Raw genomic sequence first — 26,400 nt, 5'->3', positions numbered from 1 at the left:
GGTGGTGGGTAACCTAGTGGTACACCATTCGTCTAAATAGTGATGTGGATTACGCTCAATTGCAACTAGATTAAATCTGTTTCTCATGGTGTTTTATTTTTATTTATTTTGGTTTTTGTACTGCTCCAATGTACCGAGATGAAGTTTTAAAATTGCTTTCTTTTACAAACAGGTGTAGTTTAATATCTGCTCCTTTCTTTTAGAAATAGCCATAGTTCAAAATGTTTTGAGATGACGTTAAAAACAATTTCGTTTTCTTCCAGACAAGAGTCAGGTCGAGGAGCAGTTGCGAATTAACGGCAAGGGAAAGAAGATGAGGAAACCCCGAACCATCTACTCCAGTCTGCAGCTACAGCAGCTCAACCGGCGATTTCAGCGGACGCAGTATCTCGCGCTCCCGGAAAGAGCCGAATTGGCGGCATCTCTGGGTCTTACGCAAACTCAGGTAAATTTGGGGTGATTTGACTTTGTTGTGTTTTTATACGAATTAAAATCGTGACTCGAGATGGTGCTTGCAGATTGTTACGTTAAGTGCAAGCTTTGAATATTTGACATAACCAAGAGCCGGTTGAAACAGAGAAACAAACAAGAATTTAAAAAAAAAAAAAAAAAAAAAAAAAAAAAAAAAAAAAACAACAACAACAACAACAACCCACCCTAAACCCCAACCCTCCAAACCCCCCCCCCAAAAACCCCCCCCAAAAAAAAAAAAAAAAAAAAAAAAAAAACAGAACAACCCAACAACAACCAAACAACCAAGCAACCAAGCAAATAAACAAACAAAACCTCCTGCAAAAAAACCCCCAAAACAACAAAACAAACAAAAGCAAAAAAAACCCAACAAATAAACAAAAAAACCTTCTTCTAAAAAGATAAAAAGTGGAAATACGCAAACAAACAAAATTTAAGTTTAGAAGAAAACAAAAATGTCAGTATACAAATATAGTGTATACAACAACACGCATACTTTATACGAAATATATGAAAATAAATATACAAAGAAATAAATATAACAAGCACAGAAAAAAAAAAATCAATACATAAATACATTTTGTACATTAACCTTTATTGCAATGCCATTCATAGCCTATCCCAAATTTCCGCCTTGCGCAAGCAACCGAAACAGTAAATATAGTTCAGGCAGACAGTACTAAACAAAACAGAACTTTATTTAAACCCAGATCACAATACGGCGATGCAGAGGAGTCATTTTGTATAGCTCTAGTAGATCAAACATGACAAATGCAAAAAAAGAAGAAAGTATAATACAATAGACGGGTAAGGTTGTACATGCACCGCAGTCAGAATATATAGGTAGCGTAGGCGTAACACAGCATGGGTTGTTGTCTGTCTAGGACGACATGCGACCACGTTGGATGGATATCACCACGAAACATATGTTTATACTGGTTTTAACCTAAAGAGCTAAGTAAATATAAAAATAACTAAACAGATTTCTTATTGTATGAAAATCAATCTAATAAACGTTTTATTTTAAAATGTCTTCTTCATAATCGGTAATCCATAATACAACAAAGCCTGTTGATCCTTGTTGAAGTAGTAGCTTTTTGATGTCAATATATATCCAAATAATACGAGTTGTAGTTAATGCCGATTCATATCCGTATGATATAGATTGTAGTGAATGTCGATATATATATATATATATATATCCGTATAATAGGGGTTGCAGTTCACCATGCTCAATAAACTTTCAGAATAAATATAAAATTTCCGAGTTGTAAAATTTTCATTTCCGAATCGATATTCTCTCAGAATGAATATTAAATTTCCAAAATCGTGAATGCTTCAGAATAAATATTAAATTTCCAAGTCAGAAAGCACCAATGATCACAAAATAAATATATATATCCACACACGAAATCAGAAAACAACAACAACACACACAGATTTCACAACTCTTAATATCCCACGTGATCGTCTTCCGAACATTATATAAAAACCGAGCCAGTTGTCGGTAACTCCGTGCTTGAACCTTAATTGGCCATAGGTACGTTGATATGGTATCCCGCAACCTCGGCGGTAACTCCTTCTCGGCGCCACGTATGTAACAGCTTGGGTAGGCCGTTAAAAACATGTCGGCAGTGAACAATGTGACGGAGCGAACAGCGCGAGATCCCACGCCAGGTGAGAACGTCCCCGGGAGAGACCTCCGTCTCTCACTTTCCCCAGGTGTCACCTCATCTCCCGACAAGACCCGCATCCAAAGCGTTTATATACATGGACAAAATTGACCAATTTCACCAAAGGAATCATTTTCGTCTGTTTGAGAGACATTTACCATATTTGATTGGAGTAAAGTATTAGTTTTGTCAACAGCAAAATTTACCCTGATTAGACCCAATTTTCTCTAACGCCGAAGCTTAAAATTTCATAATAAGCCTTGATTAGGTATTTTAGCATTACCCGCTTAATTTATATGACAAGACGCGCCACTTAGCCCTACAAATGAGAAATATTTACGAAATCCTTCATCAACAAATAACAGGGCTTAAATACGATTGATTTTTGTCCAAATTGTAGTGTTCAAAATAATAACTGGAATAAAAGCGAATTAAACATTATTTTGTGTTATTTGTGCTGGGTCGATGTGTAACTGTGGTAGACGGTAGTTGAGGAATCGAACGATAAACTGCGATCATGGCATTCCCAAGAATCATTACGTCAGAATCCGCTCAAGTTCTTACCAAGGTGTCATGGTTCATTATACACTTGAAACAAGTTCTGGCCGGAAAAAAACTAATATTATCCGTGCAGGGTTTTTTTAACGGGTGTTGTTTAGCAATACTTGTATCAGATCCAAAAAAAGGTAACAAAAATAATTCTGATTTGATTTTTGTTTTATATTTTGCCATAAACTTGTTTTCACTTACAAGATCAGATTTGATCTACAATGCATGAAATGAATTTTAATTTTAGTAAGGTGGAGAGTTTTAAGTTTATTTTAAAATATTGTCTAATTTTGTTTAAATGTGTATAACATCCTATAAATAAACAACGAAATAAATGCTTTAACCCAAGTTTAGAAACAAAAAATAACTGAACTTTGAAAGTTTAATTTTAACGTATGCTTAACAACCGTTCAAAATTATAAATTTACAAACAGAACTATTTTGTGTATACCTCCTCTTAAAATCGTACACCCTGCTTACAACGAGTGCGCGCATTAACAGCTGATAATTATCAACAGCCTCATAAATGAAATAAATAAATATTATACATATATATATTTAAGTTTATTCTTCATAAATTGAAAAACAAATATCTACTTCATCAAACTTTCGGATTAAAGCAAAAAGTTAACAAAAATGCTTCAAAGCAACCTTTACTTTGGCAGTAGACAATAATAAAAAAAACCCATTTCTTCAAAACTGGTTATTTATTTTTGCATCATTTTACTTGCCTATATCCAATTAAGGTTCAAGCACGCTATCCTGGCAACAAAAGCCTGTAGAACATAGGGAGTTGAACAAATTGTTATGGCTTTAATTGCTTCGTTAGTGAGCTTTAATCAATAAATTAGTGAGTGCTTTAAAAAAAAAATTGTAAATAATTGGGCGATAAATTGTGACGGTTCCCTAAAGTGAATATGGAGGCATACATGTAGACCAATTTGAATACGTATCAACATTTACATGTTCTACCTTAGAAAATGCGCGCATACATAGACTACTTAACCGGTATCACATAGTAAACTGCTTTTAGGTTCTTAAACAGATGACGCGATTAAACAACGCAGTAATTATGTATGTACAATCTGCATTCCAGACACAGGTAGCTTTAGACTAAACCTGTGACTCGCCACTCGAGAACCAAAGAATGTCACTTGGCATAATTCTGTCGATTTCTCACCGTATCAGGTGTTAACCAGGTAGTCAGACAGCTCGGTTATCTCGAAGTCTAGGTAGAGCGGTGAACAGTTCTATTTTATCTCCCATCGGTCGTGGATCGTGCGTTTCACACGTTTCACCAGTCCTTGGATTTCGTAAAAGATAGTCAAAAGGCGATGACAGATGGAGGAATCAAATTTCATTAGTCAACAATAGAAAACGAACTTTTTTTCTCCTCAAAATTCTATTATACTTGAAATGGCTAAATTTAGTTTAAGTTTTAGAAAACTAATTTCATTCATTCATTCATTCATTTATTCATTCGTTTATACGCTCATTCATTTAGTTTATTATTTAATTTACCACCTCATCAAATGCGCTATAATTCGGTTATGGTTACATTTAAATCTAGATTTAAATATATTTATTTATTTATTTATTTTTTGTTTGTTTGACACCCAATAGCCGATGTATTTTTCATGCTGAGGTGTCGTTAAACATTCATTCATTCATTCATTCTTTCATTCATTCATTCATTCATTCATTCATTCATTCATTCCATTCATTCATCCATTCATCCATTCATTCATTCATTCATCCATTCATTCATCCATTCATTTATTACCGTTATATATATATTTAGTTTTATTCATTTATTTATGAATCCTTTTATTATTATTATTATTATTATTATTTTATAAATAAACATGCATATCACAAATAAATAATGAACATCGGCAATTTATATATTTGGTCATAATTAAATTATATTTAAATTTTAGCTGTTTGCTTTAATATTTCAGATAGCCAAATAATTATTCTAATATAGAAATGAAGAAATAAATGTCGACTAAACATCAAAGTTTGACAGATTTTTGTTGTTGTTGTTTTTTTAAAAATAAAATAAAGATAAAATAATATTATCTGTTTCGTGTGGGAAGAGTTGCCCTAAATTAAAATTAAATAACCAACAATATTCGCCTTGTCAATAGTGATATCAACAAAACAGTTAATTACGTGTACAATACATTCCATCAAACATGATAGTATTTATAGTAGAATCTTAATTTAAAAGTATCTTCGAATAACAGATTTGTTTCGTTATGCAGTACGTGTTCTGTAAGGGACAACACTGATATAACTATCCCCTAAACCCCCCACCAAAAAACAACAACAACAAACGTACACATACACACACACACACACACACAGACACACAGACACATATACACACACACATACATACACACACACTGACAGACACACATACACACACACACAGACAGACAGACACACACACACACATACACACACACCCAGACATACACCCAGACACACACACACAGACACACATATACACACACACACACATACACACACAAACAGACACACATACACACACACATACACAGACAGACACAGACACACACATACACACACACAGACAGACAGACACACACGCACACATACACACACACACAGACATACACCCAGACACACACACACAGACACACATATACACACACACACACATACACACACACAGACACACATACACACACACATACACAGACAGACACAGACACACACACATACACACACACAGACAGACAGACAGACAGACACACACACACACATACACACAACCCCCCCCCCCCCCACCACACACACAAAAAACCAACAACATGTCTTCATACGCTTTACGCTTTACAAATTAATTACGCCCAAAAAGCCATTTTGTACCCAATAATAGTTTATTATACATGTTTACCGGTTTCCGGTTTAATAACACAATAAATAACACGAACATAAAAAAAGAAAAGAAGAAAAAAGGTTACACAAGTTCATAAGTGTTTGACGTTGCAGTAATTGAAAGCACACTAACTGGGGACGAGGTTGCTTTGTACCAAATCAGAGAATTCCGGGTCAGAGTAAAACAGTTCAAAGTACAATAGCCCCAAATATTCACGGAGTAAATAAAGCCGCGGCAATGATTGGTAGTAATATGTGACATTGATTATTTGTTCAAATACTATTGTCTATTCCGAATAAATAAATCCATTTTTATTTAGTATAAAATTATTATATAGTATGGAGGTTGAAACCAGTATAGGATAGTATCGAAGAACGAAATACAATTTATGCAAAAAATCAGGGTTGATAATATTAAAACAAAGAAACAGAAACAATATTCTTAAAATCTATAAATACCATGTGACACCTCATTTTCTTGCAGTTGAATTAAATGTATCGTGTCATTCTGTTTAAAAAGAAATGTTTTATTTAACGACGCACTCAACATATTTTATTTACGGTCATATGGCGTCGGGTATATGGTTAAAGACCACACAGATACTGAGGGAGGAAACCCGCTGTCGCCACTTCATGGGCCACTCTTTTCGAGTAGCAGCAAGGGATCTTTTACATGCACCATCCCATAGACAGGATAGCACATACCACGGCCTTTGATGTACCAGTCGTGGTGCACTGGCTGGAGCGAGACATGAAGGGAAATAAGCTAAGAGGCGGGGGAGGACGTTACGTTAATGTAATGTACTTTTGCGGAGTTGATTAACAGGACAGTTTTGTGACGTTGATATTCCGCTACCTCAATATATAATTAATGACGCCTTAAAACATTTGTGTGGACATATGGATTCATGGAAGGAATTTATATATCACAATACTGGAAAACTGAGGACTTGTCGCGTATTTAAGAACTGGTTTGGCATTGAAAGATACGTTGAACTGTTAATGCCCGGCCACTACAGAATCTCTCTAGCCAAGTTTCATTGTGGTGTAGCACCAATACGACTAGAGACGGGCTGATATGAAAATTTACCTGCTCACGAACGTCTATGTCCTGTTTGTCCTAACCAGTGTGTGGAGGATGAATTGCATGTTTTTACATACTGTCCCCTTTACGAAGACCTCCGTTTTATTCTGTATCAACACGCACAAGTTGCCTTTATAGATTTTATGTCTATATCTGATTTTAATAAGATGTGTTGTTTACTGTATGAACCAAAACTTGCTTTTATAACAGCCAAAACCTGCCTTTTTAGCTCTACAGAGAAGTAGAGACTTTTTTTTATTATTCATGTGTGTATTTCATTTATTGTCAAAAGCTTATTTTAATATTAACATGACGTACCCATATGCACATATATTAGTATTAATATATTTGGTTTTTGAATTTAGTATAAATATGAATATTTGTTTATTGTATATATCGTCTCTCATAATTTCCCATGGAATGGCTTATGTACTTGTATATGTTTATTTTAAATGTAATTATGTTGTACATGAGGTGAGACGTAAATAAAAATGTCTGTCTGTCTGTCTGTCCTCACCTTATACAAACAGACAATTAAAACAAATAATAATAAGGGACCAAGATTGCATCTCGTGTACATCCACGTGTGTTTTCAGGCCCGTAGGAAGCCCAAAGTTATTGATAAGACCTATGTTGACTCCATCAGTACATCATTATTAAAATTAATTTAATACAGCAGACATAATGACAAAATATATATACACATCAAATTGTGAATTTACAGTACCACTTGCTTCTGTTCGGTACTCGAGAATGCCTGGGTAAACCCCTGCTTATTATTATATACACTTTAAAACTACAAATCAGACCAACTATTACCTACCCGGCCTTACATCTTCCTACGCGCTTTGATTTTAATAGAAAATGTTAACATTATCGGCAACGGCAATTGGTTTGGCTCAACATAACCCGTTCGCCACTTGGTTGCGAAAAGCATTCAGTTGTTTATTGTGCCTGTCAGCGGAGAGCTGATTAATTCGCAGTCCTTTGCGTATTGGTTTCATTTAATTATGCAAATTGCTTTAGTTCAATCAAAGCTAACAGAGACGGTGTTTAATCGCGTTTGAGGTTGTCAGCCACGCGCATACAGCACGACTATCGATTCATGATTGTGTTAATTTCTTTAACAAAACAACTCGAGTGACATTTTGTTGTGATACAGTTGGAAATTAGATTGTTCTAATGAGCATTCAATGAACCATCGAGACCACTAATTTATTAACTGAAATTCTACAAAGACTCGACTCGAAAACAAATAGGTAAAGAAACAACACAGACACCCCTCTCAAATAATAATAAATAAATAAATAAATTAAAAATGGAAAAACATAAAATCCCCCAAACCACCACCAACAAATAAATAAATATACAGAGAAATAAATATTTAAATAAATAAATACACAGACAATCATATAAATAAAGTAACATAAAGTAAAATAAATAAATACATTTATAAATAAGAGAAAACAACTAAACAAAAACAAAAACCATCACCATCAGCACCAACAACAAAGAGAAGGATGTCTCAACCGAAAAAGCCTAAAGAAATCTAATATAGTAGCCGAGACTGAGAAATAATTTACACGGCACTTTACTGTGTCATATGATGCCTATTTAAACAAGCAGTTGTGTTTGTTATTTAGATTTTTTGCATGTTAAATATTTTATGGAAGTGTCGACAACAAGTGTAATTGTCAACTGAGTTGAATACACGCCTGGTAAGGCAACCTCTTACTTGTGTTGCACAGAGTGAGTGTCGATATTACTATCTGCATCTATTAATTAAATATTCACAACCATGCTCTTTTCTCCTTTTGATAATAGCTCATTCTTTAGAGAATATATAATCTGCCATGAGACAAATGCCCGACCTTTGTAAAGCTAGTGTCTTTTTTTTTGCTACACGTGGCTGTAATACATCGTTTTGTAATGCCATTTTTCACCGACACAAGCAATTATGAATATAACTGAAAAAGACAAAACGGCGAATATGAATATAACTATATTTACCCCTCTGTTTTCAATTTAAAAAAACATATCTCCTCGAGCTAAATAGAAAGAGATTAATGTATATTTAAAAAAAGAAAAAGAGAAAGAAATGTCTATAAAAATTTCTCCTGGAAATAATATTTAAATGTAAAGTTTTAGGAGAGAGAAGGTGGCAATAAAGTATACTAATAAAATAGAATAGAATAGAATATAAATAGAATTAAAATAGAATAGAGTAGAGTAGAGTAGAGTAGAGTAGAGTAGAGTAGAGTAGAGTAGAGTAGAGTAGAGTAAGAGTAAGAGTAAGAGTAAGAGTAAGAGTAAGAGTAAGAGTAAGAGTAAGAGTAAGAATAAGAATAAGAATAAGAATAAGAATAAGAATAAGAATAAGAATTAGAATAGAATAGAATAGAACAGAATACAATTCAATGCAATTCAATGCAACACAATGCAACACAATACAATACAATAATATTTTTGTATCAATAGACAACATTATGAATTATAATGGACTGTTAGTATTACAATATGAACTAAGAAAGTACGAACACGTACACATAGTTATTCTGATCATGGGATATACAACTTTAATAATCTTCATTTAGATTTATTTTAGCAACAACTTATACATTTTGGAAAAAATCCCACCTAAAACAAACTCTGTAACAACTGAATCTACGAAATGCAGACAACGTTTTTAAAATTCGCTAAAAATATTAAGACTAATTAATTGAAAGTAGAATTGGCTGTGAGAACAATAACATGAATAACACTAACAAAAATATTGTCTGTCTTTGCTTACGTTGCTTTTAAACGCATAAACGCGTATGCGTTTTAAAACATCTTAATTTAAAGGAAAAACAGACAACGTTTTCGAACAACAGTATAAATACAAAGTCGCTTATACTAAACACAGAAAGAGTAATTATTGTTACAATATACTTTAACTTCCTTGCAGAGAATACCAATATATATTCAACGCATATTTGATCATCCTAATGTCCATAGTCCACGACAGCGTTCTCCGTCCAACAATTTCGTATACGAGTATATCAATTAAATTTGTTTCACTCTGCGCCAAACAAAATTTTAAAATAATGGAAATGTTATATGGGAGCTCCAAATGCATTTTACGATATAATGGTTTATAATTTTTCTACCCTGCGCCAAACAAAATTTTAAATAATTGGAATAGGATTATTTTACAATATAATCCTATATTGGAATAGGATTATATACATGTACGTCGCCATTGTAATACTGAAGTAATTGAAATGGAATGTTAATGCCTGTAAACAACTTTCTTTGATAAATACAATACATGAATGCATTTGAATTTGTTTAATATGTTTTATTACCCAGATGTATTACAAGTGAGTGTATTAAATTACTATCTACCTGTATCATGATTGCGACAAACTCATTAATAGTCTCTTGAACAGACGTGTATCAAAATGTGCTTATGTGTGGTTATACTAACATTTCTTTCTTTTTCTTCCAATAAAACTTGGAATCCGTTAAAGTAGTCGGTGGTCCTTGCAAACGATTTGTCAAGGATCTCTTAATGTTGTTTCCGCAGCACTCGAGCATCTGTACACGGCACTACGGTATAGAGTGAAAAATAGCGCTCGTCTTGTAAAACAGTGGGGTCGCAAATAGCACTTAAGGGCCGTGAGTAATTATGAACATCTTCAACATACAAAACGTGCTCTGTGATGGGATGGGGGGGGGGGGGGGGGGGGGGGAGGTGGAGGTGAGAAGACTACTGACAGCGTTCGCTTTTAAAAAAATACTTTGTCTATTAAAATAATTCTTGCAAAATCAGCATTTTTAATATACACCTTTAGAAAGAGAAGTGTTAGCAATATGGGCACTGGAAATCAACATTTTTAATATACACCTTTAGAAAGAGAAGTGTTAGCAATATGGGCACTATGGAAATGTGGTAATGCTAACAATAATGCGCCATCAGTTAAAAAGGCCATCCTGAGTCTGTAGCCATTTTACAAGAATTTCGGCAAATAAAACATTTTATATTATTAAAGGGTTATTCCTGAGTTTGCTGCAATTTTTAAGATGTTATCGACTAACAAAGACTTTTTGACGACTGTAATTACATATCAAATATATTTTTCTAAATATAATATTAGTGGCTGTATATCAAACGTATTTCTGATCGTTCTAATATTTGTACTAGGTTAAATTTCATTTTATTTCCTCAAATATTGTTTTTTCGTACGTACGAAATTATATGAAGACAAAATCCAGTTTGAGCTTCTTAGAAATATTAAGACGACCAGAAACATATTGAATAAACAGACACTGATATTCTAAACCAGAAAATATATTTAATATGTAAGTTTAATCGTAGAACTATTTTATTAGTCGGAAACATCTTACAATGCAGCAAACTCAGGAATGTCCCTTTAAAATTACAATGTTCTTACATTGTCTTACGTAGAATATGAATATTTTTATAACCAGTGCATTTCTGATCATCCGGATATTTTGTAGTATGTCAATACAGATTTTTGTCTAAAATATTTTCGTACGTACGGATTTACTATTTCTTCCAATGGCCAAACCAAAATTGAAATAATTCGACCAAACGTCATTCCAAAAGTATTTATCGATATGATGCTTTATATTTAAAACATGCTAAGTAAGGTAAGATGGTGCTTAAAAAGATGAAAAAACAAAACAAAATCAAACAGGGTGTGTGTTTATTTTGTGGGTGTGTGTGTGTGTGTGTGTGTGTGTGTGTGTGTGTGTGTGTGTGTGTGTGTGTGTGTGTGTGTGTGAACGGAAATCTTGCTTGAGCTAAAAACCTCAGGATAGGTAAACTATATTACTATGGAGTTAACATTTAAAGCAACATTATTCAAAAACTTGTTTCAGTCATTCATTCTCAGGCAATATATAACCTTTTCAAAGAAGTCAATATTTACAAATGACAATATCGTTGTCATTTTTAATACACGTTTGAATATTTTATTTATAATAAATCTATATGTGAAATATTTTGTCATATTTATATACTCTTATCTTTTATACAATCCTTGAGGAAATAATTAATGCATACACATCATACCAATTTAATAATATAATTTAATTACACAGATATCATCAGATATAATAATTATACACACATTATAAATATAAATGTATTGGATTTACTCATGCTAGATGTAAAAAAACATATTGGTTTGGGTTCTTAAATAAATAATTGATAAGACGAATACCGTTTTAAAGATCTATTTCAGACGTATTTGTTTACTGATCTAGTACATTTATAAATATAAGTTTTAATTTTCACATACCTTAGGACATGACTGTTTAATAAAACATGAACCAGCGATTTTTAATACGTTAATTTTTACAATGGACTAGTATAGTTTCTGGCTACTATTTAGGTCAGGTCATAGGGCTTTACGTGCACATTCAGAGCAAGCTGTTGTAGCGCACGCGGCTACTATTTAATTTGTTAAGATATAAAAACTACCAAAAGACAACGGTCACCCCACCACCTCACCACCTCAATACCCTCACCACCTCACCCTGTGAGGCGCCTATACAGGATTCAAAACGGTCCTGTTTTCAAAACAAAATTCGCAAAGTGTTTGTCACGTGCTTTGTGAAAAAAAAATCTGACATGTGCTTGATCAACGAGATACCCTATTCATGTTTTCAACTTGTTGACTGATACTCGCATTGTCTCTCAACCGGTGGTCAGATGTACAGGCGGCGTAACAATGCCTACATGTTAAAAGTCTCAAGAAAAACATGTCAACACGATCGGCGACATGTTAATTACTTTGTGAAATCAAGGCTCCCTTCTTTGCCCTGACACTTGCCACTAGCAGTGGGGTCGAGAAGACAGACGATCACACACAAAACGTGATTTGTGTTTAAAGAAAACAACAGCAGAGCATATCATCTAAATTGCAATTCCTGCACAGAACGTGTTAACTACCATCGGGGGTAGGTAGACGTGGTTCCGCCCCTGGCGATATGTTTGCCCAAAGATGGGATTATCGCTAAAAGGAGATTCAATCGTTTAGAACACCGATGTCAATAGCTGGCGGCGATAAATAAATCTAAAAGTGAAACGATGAAAAAATATTAAAACCTGAAAACGATACGCGAAGGATAAAAGAAAAGAAAAGATAGAAACAAAGTTAATAATGTCAAAAACAAGTCAGAATGTGCATATTAAACTGCTGAGAACAAATAAAGAAACATTAATTTATTCATCATAATTATACAAAATGTATTATTGAACGAAACAAAATCATTACCCATCTGAACTAAGGTTGTACATTAAGGCCATAAACACACATTAATTTCAGTTCATTTCAAATAAAATATATTAATTCAATGGTGGTCAAAGACGATCTATTTTTAAATGTTGTAAGGCTTAATATATTTTAAATAAAACGTTTTGGATAACTACGTTAGGTATTTTGTATGTTATGTCACACTACTGCCGATCTAAACATATAATTTGTTATTAAAAGTGTTGTTGTTGTTGGTATTATTATTATTAATAAATGTTTGGTTGGTGTTTAGTATTATTTTAAATTCTTTTCTGTCGCCTGACAATATGTATGTAATTATGTTGTCGGCAGAGAGGCATAACACGTTTTAAGTTGTTTTAAATTTTAACTAATAAATTCGTTTTGGCAGTAAGATTAGTTTGACATCAACACCGCCATGCATTGCTTTACCACCAGTACACATAAAATACAGTCAAAATAAAAAACAAGAGACATATTAAATAGCAAAACACAGTTGCAGTCTACAATAACTGAATAATTTTAAACAAACTAAATATAACTGAATTAATATTTGCGTTTCTTTTGCGGTTCAGTGTATATTAATACACATACACATATAGCTGGTATTTGGAGTAATCAAATGCTTTGTGCTAGATGAACTAATTTAGATGTTGATGATTTATTCTAAAACTTGAGCTTTACGTGATACTGTAAAACGGACAAACAAGGATGGATCGGCACTCGTCTTCTATTACATTCTTATTGTATCAGCAGTTGTATCATTTTTATTTTGTTTATTGTATTATATCTGCCTGTTTAAGTAGAGAGGTTATGTACAGATATTATATATATATATATATATATATATATATATATATATATATATATATATATATATATATATATATATATATATATATATATATATATATATATATATATATAATGGTTTGTATTAAAAGAAAATTGTTCGTGATGTTTGAATAAAAAACAATATTGTGGAGAGGTGACATAAATATTTACTCGACTCCAACGACTGGAACATTTTGGGTGACGAATGTGTAATTGCATCTATTTTATTGCCTATATTTTACACGAATGGAGGTAAATAATTTTCTGTTTCAAGCAAGACATACCTAACAATGTCGCAAGAGGACCATTTACTTGTAAACGATTATACATTCAAATCCCCGCAGCTACCACTACCGACTCACAATCTGTCGATTAAAATAATTATTAAAATCTATTGATGTTGCCAAATAACTTTACATTGAAAAAACAACAACAACATTATTTCCTATTCATTTACCCGAACACCTATGGTTGAAATAAAGAAAGAATAGTTTGTAGGAAGGAAATATTTTATTTAACGACGCACTCAACACATTTTATTTACTGTTATATGTCGGACATATGATTAAGGACCACACAGATATTGAGAGAGGAAACCCGCTGTCGCCACTTCATGGGCTACTCTTTTCGATTAGCTGCAAGAGGTATTTTATATGCATCATCCCACAGACAGGATAACACATACTACGGCCTTTGATATGCCAGTCGTGGTGCACTGACTGGAGCGGGAATAGCCCAATGGGCTCAGTTCGTATTACTTATTATAATTCAACATATCTTGTACTTTCTTAATCTTTTGGTGAAAATTACAGCACATCGTGTCTTTGGTAGTTAGGCGATTTACACCAGAATATATTACATAAAATAAGCAATAATTTGTTTATGAGAAAAATCCACAGCCATTTTAGTTTATGTAAAACTACCACTCATGATACGGCCAGCAATATTATAGATTAACCCTGGCCTGGGGACAAACGTCTGTTTAACCAGGGATGGATATTTAATACGCGAAGTTTGCTGTCAGTGTTATGTCGTCGACAGGCCCCCTGCGTCGCGTAAAATGATTTTTTTTGTTAACCGAGAACTCGGCGGAGCACCATTGTTAGCAGGGGATTGAGAAAGTAGCAGAGCGCGACATCTAGTAAAGTGAGCGCATCTTTTGTGGAAAAACCAGTCCTAATTGTCGCTAAGTAGACTGTTTTTCTGCTGTCGGGTCAACCCAGATTTGGGTGTAACCTTTTGCGTTGTAATTTTTAATGCGCACGAGAAGTGTAATTTGTAAATATATCCCCGTGATTTGAAATACTCAAGACGGCTCTTAAGGGTGGCTGGGTAAAGTGGATTAAGTTTTAACACTTCACAGGACGCGGTGTAGCTGTTGCGCGGAATGCTGTGGGAAAACGTAAGATTTAAACTGACAGCTATTACCCGCGAGTAATCCCAGTCTATTTTGCAGTTTTCTCTTACCTGGCGCATGCTCCGTATCACTTACTTGTCAGTGCATTTAATCACACGACATCAAAACAACCTTTTCGTGTAATATATTACGGTATTTTTTCTTTTCTTTTATTATTTGCACTAGAGATGACCTTGTATTTTTCCTGTAATGCATACATGTAAACGTGCTACAACTGCATTATTGTCAGATCAACGTTGTCAAGTTTTCACACCTTTTTGTTTAAAAAAACAGAGAAGAAAAACGTATACAATCCTAGCTATAAATTTAAATGTGGAATATCAGTTTGTTCCAGCCAGTACTTTATTGTAGAACGACATACTATATTATAGTTTCCTACACACCCCTTGTTGAGAACTCCATACATTATTTTTGATAACACATACTGATAACACACATATGTGCGATAACAGTTTAAAAACAAACTACACGACTGCCATACAATCCAGTGAAACAAAAGCACAATCAGAATTGATTGGTCTATGACGCGTAAGTTAACTACAAACGCACGGGCTGTAATAGGTTTTAGTTTTAAAACGTTTGTTTTACGATATGTAAGAAATAGAATACTACGTTCGTGTCCTAGATATTATATATCTTACAACTCGTTTACAAATGTAACCAAAGTATTACTTCAAGATGAAAGATCGATTACAACACCCCATCAAAACCCAAAACAGTAAAAGCAACAACAAACACAGAAATGAACACAAAACATGCACAGCCGACGAAAAAATCCCACTATATTATATTATATTTATATGTATTAAGATGCAGGCAGTGTTTTATTTCAAAAAGGCAGAGAAACATCAAATAGACTTTATTAATAGTCTATAAAAGTATTTGATTCTTCTGGGCTTTTGTTTTTGTTTTTTTGTTGTTGTTTTGTTTGTGTAATACAGCCATTGCAGCATTTGACTGAACGGAAATAGAACGCCGATTCGCATGATATACAGAATGCAATATTTAATTCGATGTTGGAAACAGTTTCACCTGTTTGAAATCAGTTCAACCGTGGTCATTTAAATACTCTTTATTGTGAAGAATTCAGATGCGGAAAAAATATATCGATTCTTATGGAGACAACGTCATTCAGGTACAACAGCGTTTGTAGCCATTTGTAAACAAAGCCACGTGCCTTGTCGCCATAAACCCTCTGGGGCAATAACACGTGCGTTTTTTAAAACGTGTATGGAGACCATTTGTACTGTCATTGTGTATTTCTTCACGTCATAGTGATATGTTTTACTGTATATTTTCAATTTAAACACCACAGAACATGAACAATAAAACCAGTTACCTGCGAGAGAGAGTGTGTGGCTAGCCCTAGGCGATTATCCAGGGTGAGTTTAGCCACCTATTTATCTTGAAGGTTTGCTAAACTGGGGCCAAATTCACAAAGGTCTCTTAGGCTCTGCTAGACAACAAAGCATCCTCTTTGTAAGTCTTTTGGCATTGCACTGCGAGATCGCAAAGTTGCGAGAGTTTATTAAAAAAAGGCCCGTTTTTACGCTACACATCAAACCAAATTACCATTTCGCGAACCAGTCATTATATTAGTAGTTCGCAATCATCTATCGAAAAACGGCTGACTGAACTTCGGTCAAATGTTTGTGTGTTTTGTTCAAATCACATTGATTTATTAATCATCGACTATTTGATGTCAAACATTTGGTCATTTTGACAAATAGTCTTAGAGAGGAAACCCGCTACAGTTTTTCATGGGTAGGAATTAATCTGTTATATACACAATCCCACAGACAGGATAGCACATACCACGGCCTTTGATATACCAATCGTCGTGCACTGGCTGGAACGAGAAATGGCCCAATGGGCCCACTGACGGGGATCGATCCCAGACCGACCGCGCATCAAGCGAGCGCTTCACCACTGGGCTACGTCCCGCCCACTCAGTCAAATTGTATCTCCCTTGTTAAAGTTAAAGTTTGTTTTGTCTAACGACAACAGTAGAGCACATTGCTTAGTGGTGTCAGTAAACAAAACGACCTTTGACGTTCCAAACAGATCAAACAAAAAACAGTATTTGAAGACTGTGTTGAAGGTATGAAATGTTATACACCCAATAGAGGATTATTTATTAATCAATGTGCTCTAGTGGTGTCAGTAAACAAAACAACCTTTAACGTTCCAAACAGATCAAACAAAAAACAATATTTGAAGACTGTGTTGAAGGTATGAAATGTTATACACCCAATAGAGGATTATTTATTAATCAATGTGCTCTAGTGGTGTCATTAAACAAAACAACCTTTAACGTTCCAAACAGATCAAACAAAAAACAATATTTGAAGGCTGTGTTGAAGGTATGAAATGTTATACACCCAATAGAGGATTATTTATTAATCAATGTGCTCTAGTGGTGTCAGTAAACAAAACAAACTTTAACTTTCCAAACAGATCAAACAATCAAACAGATCAAACAATCGAACAACAACAAAAACAAAACAAAACTTTATTTGAAGAATTAATCAATGTTTTCTAGGGGTGCCATTGAACAAACAAACTTTTAGCTTTCCAAAGAGATTAAACAATCAAACAATAACAACAACAACAACAACAACAACAATAACAACAACAACAACAACAACAACAACAACAACAACAACAACAATAACAACAACAACAACAACAAAACTTTAATTGAAAACTATGTGTCAAAAGTTTGAAAATATTTAAAATCAAAATAGCCGATGATTAATTAATCAAACAACAACAACAACAACAACAACAAAACTTTAATTGAAAACTATGTGTCAAAAGTTTGAAAATATTTAAAATGATAATGGCCGATGATTAATTAATCAAACAACAACAACAACAACAACAACAACACAACAAAACTTTAATTGAAAACTATGTGTCAAAAGTTTGAAAATATTTAAAATGAAAATGGCCGATGATTAATTAATCAATGTGCTTTAGTGGCGCCATTAAACAAAACAAACTGTAACTCTCCAAACAGATCGAACAACCAAACAACAATAAAAAAACAAAAACAAACAAACACCCCCCCCACCCCACCCCCCAAAAAAAAACCCCAACAACCCCTAAACACACCTGTATTTGAAGACTACTAGTATGTGTTAAAAGTATCAACATATTATACATCCAATAGCCTATTATTAACTAATTAAAGGGACATTCCTGAGCTTGCTACATTGTAAGATGTTTCTGACTAATAAAATATTTCTACGATTAAACTTACATATTAAATATATTTTCTTGTTTAGAATATCAATATCGGTATATTTAATGTGTTTCAGGTCATCTTAATATTTGTAAGAAGCCCAAACTGGATATTCTAGGAAATAAAATGAAATTTAACCTAGTACAAATATTAGAACGATCAGAAACACGTTTAATATACAGCCATTAATATATTACGCAGAAAAATATATTTGATATGTAATTACAAGCGTTAAAAAGTCTCTGTTTGGCGATAACATCTTAAAAATTGCAGCAAACTCAGGAATGTCCCTTTAATTTGCTCTAGAGGCGCAGCACCATGGTTTAACTTTCCAAACAGACCAAGCAATCAAACAATTAATCAAATAGCAACACATTTTTTAACTGAACGTGAAATATTTTACATAAAGATAGCCAGTGATTATTTAATCAATGAGCTCTATTGGTGTCATCAAACAAAACAACCCTCAACTTTCCAAACAGATCTCCAGGCCACATGGTTTTTAGACCGACAGATCTCCAGGCCACATGGTTTTTAGACCGACAGATCTCCAGGCCCTATGGTTTTTAGACCGACAGATCTCGAAACATAACACACACACATTTCACCAGGTACACGTTGTTTCGTAGGAAACAAACATCGATTGTTCTCCCTGTCACGTGACAGGTACCCGAGGAAGTACCCGCTACTCGCTAGACTGGCGACCAGATAGTGTCGATCAAACGTCGTGTCTTGTTACACCGGTCTATTCAGAGTTCTTGGAGATCAGGTTCAAATTGCACAGAAGCCGTCAACAAGTTCTGGCAATGCGCTTAGAGTATGTTGAAGATGTAGAGATAGCCCATCAGTAGATGTTAACTCATCCCCTCATAGGTCAGCGCATTCTTCTACCAGTTACCCGCTTTACGACTAACTTTGGAGGCATAGTGGCTACGTCCTCCGCTTAAAGGCTAGTAGATCGTGGGTTCGGACCCCGGTACTGGATTCCACCTCAGTTGTTAGTAAACTGCCATATGAGTTACTATGAGTTATCTTTACCAATTACTCTAGCATCCATGGGCGGACCCAGAAAACATTTTAGGGAGGTGACAAAGGGAGAAAGAGGACATGGAGCAACTCCCTGAAAAGGGCATTTCAATAATAATAAAAAATTATAAATAAATTCTTCAAAAAAGGGCATTTTATTGTTTTAGAGGGAGGGATCACCTGGATCTTCTGGATTATTTCTTTATTCCACTATAAGTTAAAAAAACAAGGTTTGTTTTGTTTAACAACACCACTAGATCACATTGATTTATTAATCGTCGGCTAATGGATGTCAAACATGTCGTAATTGTGACTCGTAGTCACCAGAGGAAACCCGCTACGTGTTTCCATTATCAACACGATATCGTTTATATTATGCACTTTCGCACACACAGGACAGCGTATATAACACGACCTTTGATATAGCAGTCGTGGAGCACTGCGAGTTTTAACGACTTGGACGAAGTATGAACAGAATTTGTAAATCATCGCCGATTGAATGTCAAATATTCCTTAATTGTGACTCGTAGTGTTCAGACGAAACCCGCTACGTGTTTCCATTATCAGCAAAAAGATCGTTTATATGCACGTCCCCATAGACAGGACACAAAATACCAAGGTTTTTGATAAACCAGTCGTGGAGCACTGCGAGTTGTAACGACTTGGACGAAGTATGAACAGAACAGAACCGAACTTTATTCACTCAGAACACCATCGGTGTTATATTTGAGGTGGTTTACAAACATTTTGGTGTACTGCTTAAAATAATAGTACAATCAAACATTCAACTAACTACATAACTAAATAATTTAACACATGGTTAATCACTTTCACACATGTACACATTAATATACAGGTAATATAATAAAACTTACAACTAAGTAACTTCAAAAAGTAATTGTACATAATTTCTTTATATTTGATACGGATCGATCCCCGTCGGTGGGCCCATTGGGCTATTTCTCGTTCCAGCCAGTGCACCGCGACTGGTATATCAAACGCCTTGGTATGTGCTATCCTATCTGCGGGTTTGTGCGTATAAAAGATCCCTTGCTACTAATGGAAACATGTAGCGGGTTTCCTCTCTAAGACTATATGTCAAATTATGAAATGTTTGACATCCAATAGCCCACGATTTATAAATCAATGTGCTCTAGTAGTGTTGTTGAACAAAACAAACTTTAACTTTAGATAGCTGATGTGTGTCCAGGGCATCGTGCTTGAACCTTAATTAGATACACGAACGAAAAGCAAGTATAAAGATAAAATAAAAAGAAGACTATTAATTACTCGCTTTACGACGACTTGCGTGATTCTCTTGTATAAATTGTTAATTCAGCCGTGAGTTAGGAGTGTAATGTCTATTTGATGTGCTTACCGACTGCCATTTATGTCCATTGTATCATCAGTTGTATTCAGTCCACACTGCCACGAATCAGTTCATAAAACATAATAACTGGAGGGATGGGTGGGCGAGGAATTTAAGATAACTAGAGAAGTAAATTTGAATCTGAATGGCCACGCCATTAATATATTTAATGGTACAAGTATTGTATCTAAATAAATAAATAAATAAATAAATAAATAAATAAATAAGAAACTAAACACTTTTTAATTGAGTACCGAGTGTGAATTCTATAATGTGATTCGCTCTTCATTTGTACTGCTAATTGTGCAACAATTTAAATCTCAGTACGGAAATAATTTTCAAAATGAATGGAACAGTTTTTAAAATTAATTTTGTTTTGATATCGTTCGGTCAACGTAGACTGGTGTCAGCAGAATCAATTGGATCGGTTGTATAATATTTTATTGCATTAAAACAAAAACCAAAAAAACCCCTCCAAACAAACAACAATCACACAATCCCCCCCCCCCCCCCCCCAAACAACCAGAGACAAACTCAACGAAATAAAATAAAACAAACGAACAAACAAACAAAAAATAACAAACAATAAAAAAACCCAAAAGGATTGAGACAACCTTTTTAACATATTAGTCCCTCTCCATAATATGAATTTTTAAATTAGAAATGATAAAGAGAGAGAGAGAGAGAGAGAGAGAGAGAGAGAGAGAGAGAGAGAGAGAGAGAGAGAGAGAGAGAGAGAGAGAGAGAGAGAGAGAGAGAGAGAGAGAGAGAGAGAGAGAGAGAGACAGACAGACAGACAGACAGGCAGAGATATAGAGATCTCTTTCCCAGAGTGTACCCACTACCGACGTGCTTTAATTTTGATTGGACGTAAGCACTGATCGAATGGTTGGTTGATTGATGGAAGCACTGTCTGGGGTGCCGCCAGTGCACTTTGACACACCTGGCGAGAGACACCTGACATTAAACAGCCAGGTAGCTGAAATGATCTCATCTGTGACAGGTGTTTCATTGATGTTCCTTTGATGTGTGAGGATTTCTCGAATACCTGGAATATTTAGACACTCTTGCTTACGTGAATTAAGTATTATACACAGAATTCGTTAAATGGTCTTTCCCTGGGATGCTAGACTTCACCAGTTGATTCGGGGCGTAGCCCGGTGGTAAAGCGCTCGCTTCATGTGCGGTCAGTCTGGGATCGATCCCCGTCGGTGGACTCGGTGAAAATGTAGCGGATTTCCTTTTTTGGACTATATGTCAAAATTACCATGTTTGATATCCAATAACCGATGATTAATAAATCAATGTGTTCTAGTGGTGTAGTTAAACAAAAGAAACTTCTGTTTTGATTTTTCTTTGGTTCATTATTCAAAGATTGATTGATTCATTAATTCATTCGTTCATTCATCCATCCATCCATCCATCCACCATCCATGCATTCACTCACGCACGCATTTCTTCATTCGAAATGACAGCTTCAAAAGTATTAATACAATGTAGTTTTGAGATGTTTCATTGAATATCTAATTAACACATTAAATTAAAAAACAAATTAAATTTAGTTTCGAGATGTTTTAACAAATGTCTAATTACATTTCCATATTTAACACATTAAAAATAGAATTTAATAAAAATATGGTTTAAAAATTTATATCGAATTACGTTATCATTTTTTACGCATTTTAATTATTATTTTAGGTAAAAATATGGTTTCAAAATTTAATTAACTTACGATATTCAACACGTTATTTTGTATTATTTCTGTTAAAACTATCATTTCAAAATCTAATTTTATTTTTGTTATTTCAGATAAACATATGGTTTGAAATATCTAATTAGATTACCACATTTAACATATTATATTTTTATGATTTAAGGTAAAAATATTATTTGCAAACATCTAATTAATTTACCACGTATAACGCATTTTGTTCTTATTATTTTAGGTAAAAGTATGACTTCAAATATCTAATTAATTTACCATATTTAACCAATTTTTTTTGTTATTTCAGGTAACATGGTTTTAAAATCTAATTAAATTACGACATTCAAAACATTTTTTTTTTTATTATTTCAGGTAAAAATGTGGTTTCAGATATCTGATTCATCTACGATATTTAACATATTTTGTTTTTATTATTTCAGGTAAAAATATAATTTCAAATATCTAATTAATTTACCATATTTAACACAATTTGTTATTTTATTATTTTAGGTAAAAATATGGTTTCAAAATCGCCGCTCGAAATACAAGAAGATCATGAAACACAATCCGAACGGGCCGAATCCCGCGCAGTCGCAGAACCCGCACCAGACGTCACCACAACCACCATCACAGCAGCAGCAGCAGCAGCAGCAGCAACAACCACCTCAGTCTCAGTCAGCTGATCTCCCCAGCCCGCCACAGGCCCCGACCCCCCACCAAGTGTCACAACCTCAAGCACCCCCTCAGGCTCTGCTTCCTGTCTCCTCGTCAATGAGTCCGCAACCCGTAGGTTCCTGGTCGGATATAAGCAACAACAACCCCTCAACAAACTCTTACATGTCAATGTCGCACTACTCGTGGTATGCTCAGAACTCTATGGTACCCCAGCAACCGTTGATAACAAAGACAGAAGTGCCAGGATTTTGAGGGTTTCTTTTTTTTTTAACAAAAAAAAAAGAAGAAGAAGGACTAACCGCCGCGCTGTGCGGAAACTTTGTGGGCATCCAATAGGATCGCTTCTTACTGTCTCTCCGAGTCTAGACAAGTCACCGGACCTCCTGATTGGTGCATTGGTGTATTAATTACCAAACAAGAAAATGAAATGTTAAAAGTGTATTCGCATAGCCAAACGATGAACAAGGTCAAAGAAGAGCGATTTCAAACTAACGGGGTTGTCAATTGTAGAATGGAGTTGTCAGGAGTTTTCTACAGTGAAGGTGCAACGTCAAACAAGGGGAACTACAGTACTCTAAATACATTACCATGCACCAATCATCATCAAGAGACCCTGATCAAAATATTATATCCTCCCCTTTTGAAAAAGACAAAAATCATTGCATCAATACCTTAAACAATGGATTTTTAAAGGTATTTGTAAATCCAATGAATGGGTGCGCAACGCCAGCCCCCTCCTCTGGATGCGCTCCTGACTCTGAAGTATTAGAAATGACATGCACAGAGGTGGAATACAAGCCGTAATGCAGGAAGACGAAGATATTACGGTATCTAAATGTTTGGACACAAGCGATGGCGGCGGGATCCTTATATTTATTTATTTCGTGTAATCACATGGTTACGCGATTTAAAAGCGAGTGCGATTTGAACATTTATGATCCACTGGGCCCATATTATCTTAGCGCTACGAAATCATAAAACCGTCGTAGGCTGTGACGTCACTATGGCCTGTGCTGTAGTGACGTCATAGCCTACGGTGATTTTCACGATTTCATTGGGCTGAGAGAGGTTTGAAAATCACTAGCCAGAATACAGGGTCACGCGGACTGAATAACCAAACAGTATTTATTCACTGTTAGACAATAGCGCCAAGCGATTGGTTGAAATAATCTCATTATGTTTGTCTTGCCATGAGCCTATGTAGTTTATTATATATGTGCTAGAGGTCAGGCAACAGAAACACAAAACAAAGAACAATGAATTCTATGTTGTTGCTACTCTGAGCGTCTGTATTGTGTGTGTTTATTATTTCTCTCATCCGGGACAGTTGTGCAAGTGTTTGTTGGGTTGTGCTTATCAGTGACATCTTTTAAAAAAATATATAAATAATGCCTGGTTTCCATAAAATTTGTAATAAGCCGCAGATCGTATTAAACTCTGAAGACTGAGTTTCAACTTTCGCAAAAAGGGAAAACGTTTTAATATAGGTATATCTATATAATAGAGTATAGTTTATATTCGCACATATTAATACTTTCCAATTCCCTCGCAACCTGTTTGCGATCAGACGGTCCCATAAAATATGTCAAGAGATCTGCGGCGTGTTCAAGATTTAAAAAATGGATTCCGTGCTTAAAGCAGAGTTTATTTAATATATCGACAGAGCTGCTGGTAATTTCAACCCCTTCTCGTTCAGATCTTTAAACTGTCAATGATCTGATATTTATTTAAAATGCAATTCAACAGCTGACGTCATGACTAGCGGTGTTATTTAATTTTTTTTAAAGTAGGCATATATATATATATATATATATATATATATATATATATATATATATAATTGCGTCAAACTATATACATGTATAGTTTCATTTATTAATTTAAGTTATATTTTTAATTTGTTGAAAAGACTTAAGTCAGAATATAAATAAAGTTGCCATTGCAGTTAAGTAATTCAATGAAATCTGTGATAAACATCGCACAGGTATTCAATATTGAGATACACAGTTTTTGTTTTGTTTATTTATATGTGCAATTTAATAATCCTCCACTATGAGTTTGTATATTCAGATGTATAGTGTTCATCTTCAAAAGGTAAACTGTCAGTTTGTTTTGTGTATTTGTGTTCTCAGGTATCCCTTACTACGTCAGGGGGCAAGTCAGCAGTTGTCGTTACGTCATGACTACGTCATGACAACGTCACATATTTCCAGTTTGTAAAGTATTACGTAGACAAATATTTCCGTATGTTTCATTGTATTTTCTGTGTGGCCTTGCATTGACGGTCATGTAGTGCGAGCCACGATGTGTAAAATACATTTATGATGTGTATGTCGCTTGTTTCTGTTTTTATTTTACGTTTTGCTGTAAATTGTGATACGGTGTATATGTTTAAGGCTTGCACACCACAGTTTAAACACGCATTATATAAAGCCTAAAGGGATAAATAAGAGAGACAGAGACAGAGACAGAGACAGAGAGAGAGAGAGAGAGAGAGAAATAGAGAGAATGAGACATAGAGAGAGACGTGCATAGACACAGAGAGAGAGAGAGAGAGAGAGAGAGAGAGAGAGAGAGAGAGAGAGAGAGAGAGAGAGAGAGAGAGAGAGAGAGGGGGGGGGGGGGGGGGGGGGGAGTGGAATATAACAAACAATGAAAATACAATGTGGAATTTAGCCTTCAACACATGTTTCCTCGAAAAGCCATTCTTCAAACCATTTTATAGTCTGTTTGTGTCAAAAGGTAACTGATGAATTGGAATTTACTACATACTGAATAATGGAGAGAAAAATAAAACTCGTATAAAAGAAGTAAACATATTATTAAGTTTTAAACTCATACCAACACTCAAACATTTTTTTTTTGCAAAACATGTTCAAAGTACAATTTAATAAAAATGAAAAGTTTCTTAACAAATTATCGTGAAATTGAATAGATGCAATCTCAAGTTTAATAGTGGGATGACGGGGGAATGCTGGAACAGCTTATGCAGTCGCTTTATACTTTGGCTGTTACAGCAATTGTCTTCATCCCTGTAACAGAAAGGACATTATCAAATTTGAAAGAAAGAAAGAAATGTTTTATTTAACGACGCACTCAACACATTTTATTTACGGTTATATGGCGTCAGGCATAAGGTTAAGGACCACACAGATT

General features: G+C 34.5%; 1 protein-coding gene across 1 annotated transcript in view; it reads left to right on the top strand.

Moving 5' to 3' along the window:
* The window catches only part of LOC121385182 (homeobox protein DLX-1-like), a 32,423-nt gene extending 6,848 nt beyond the window's left edge, over positions 1 to 25,575 (top strand). Inside the window, exons 2-3 of the mRNA XM_041515744.1 lie at positions 264 to 445; positions 23,080 to 25,575. Of these exons, the coding sequence (XP_041371678.1) occupies positions 264 to 445; positions 23,080 to 23,496 (599 nt within the window). The 3' untranslated portion in view covers positions 23,497 to 25,575. The remainder of the gene's footprint in view (positions 1 to 263; positions 446 to 23,079) is intronic.
* Positions 25,576 to 26,400: the final 825 nt, after the last annotated feature.

This window comes from Gigantopelta aegis, chromosome 11, assembly GCF_016097555.1.
Source record: "Gigantopelta aegis isolate Gae_Host chromosome 11, Gae_host_genome, whole genome shotgun sequence".
Lineage (NCBI taxonomy): Eukaryota > Metazoa > Mollusca > Gastropoda > Neomphalida > Peltospiridae > Gigantopelta > Gigantopelta aegis.
Note: the sequence above shows the minus strand (reverse complement) of the source record. Positions and strands in the feature narration are given on the sequence as shown.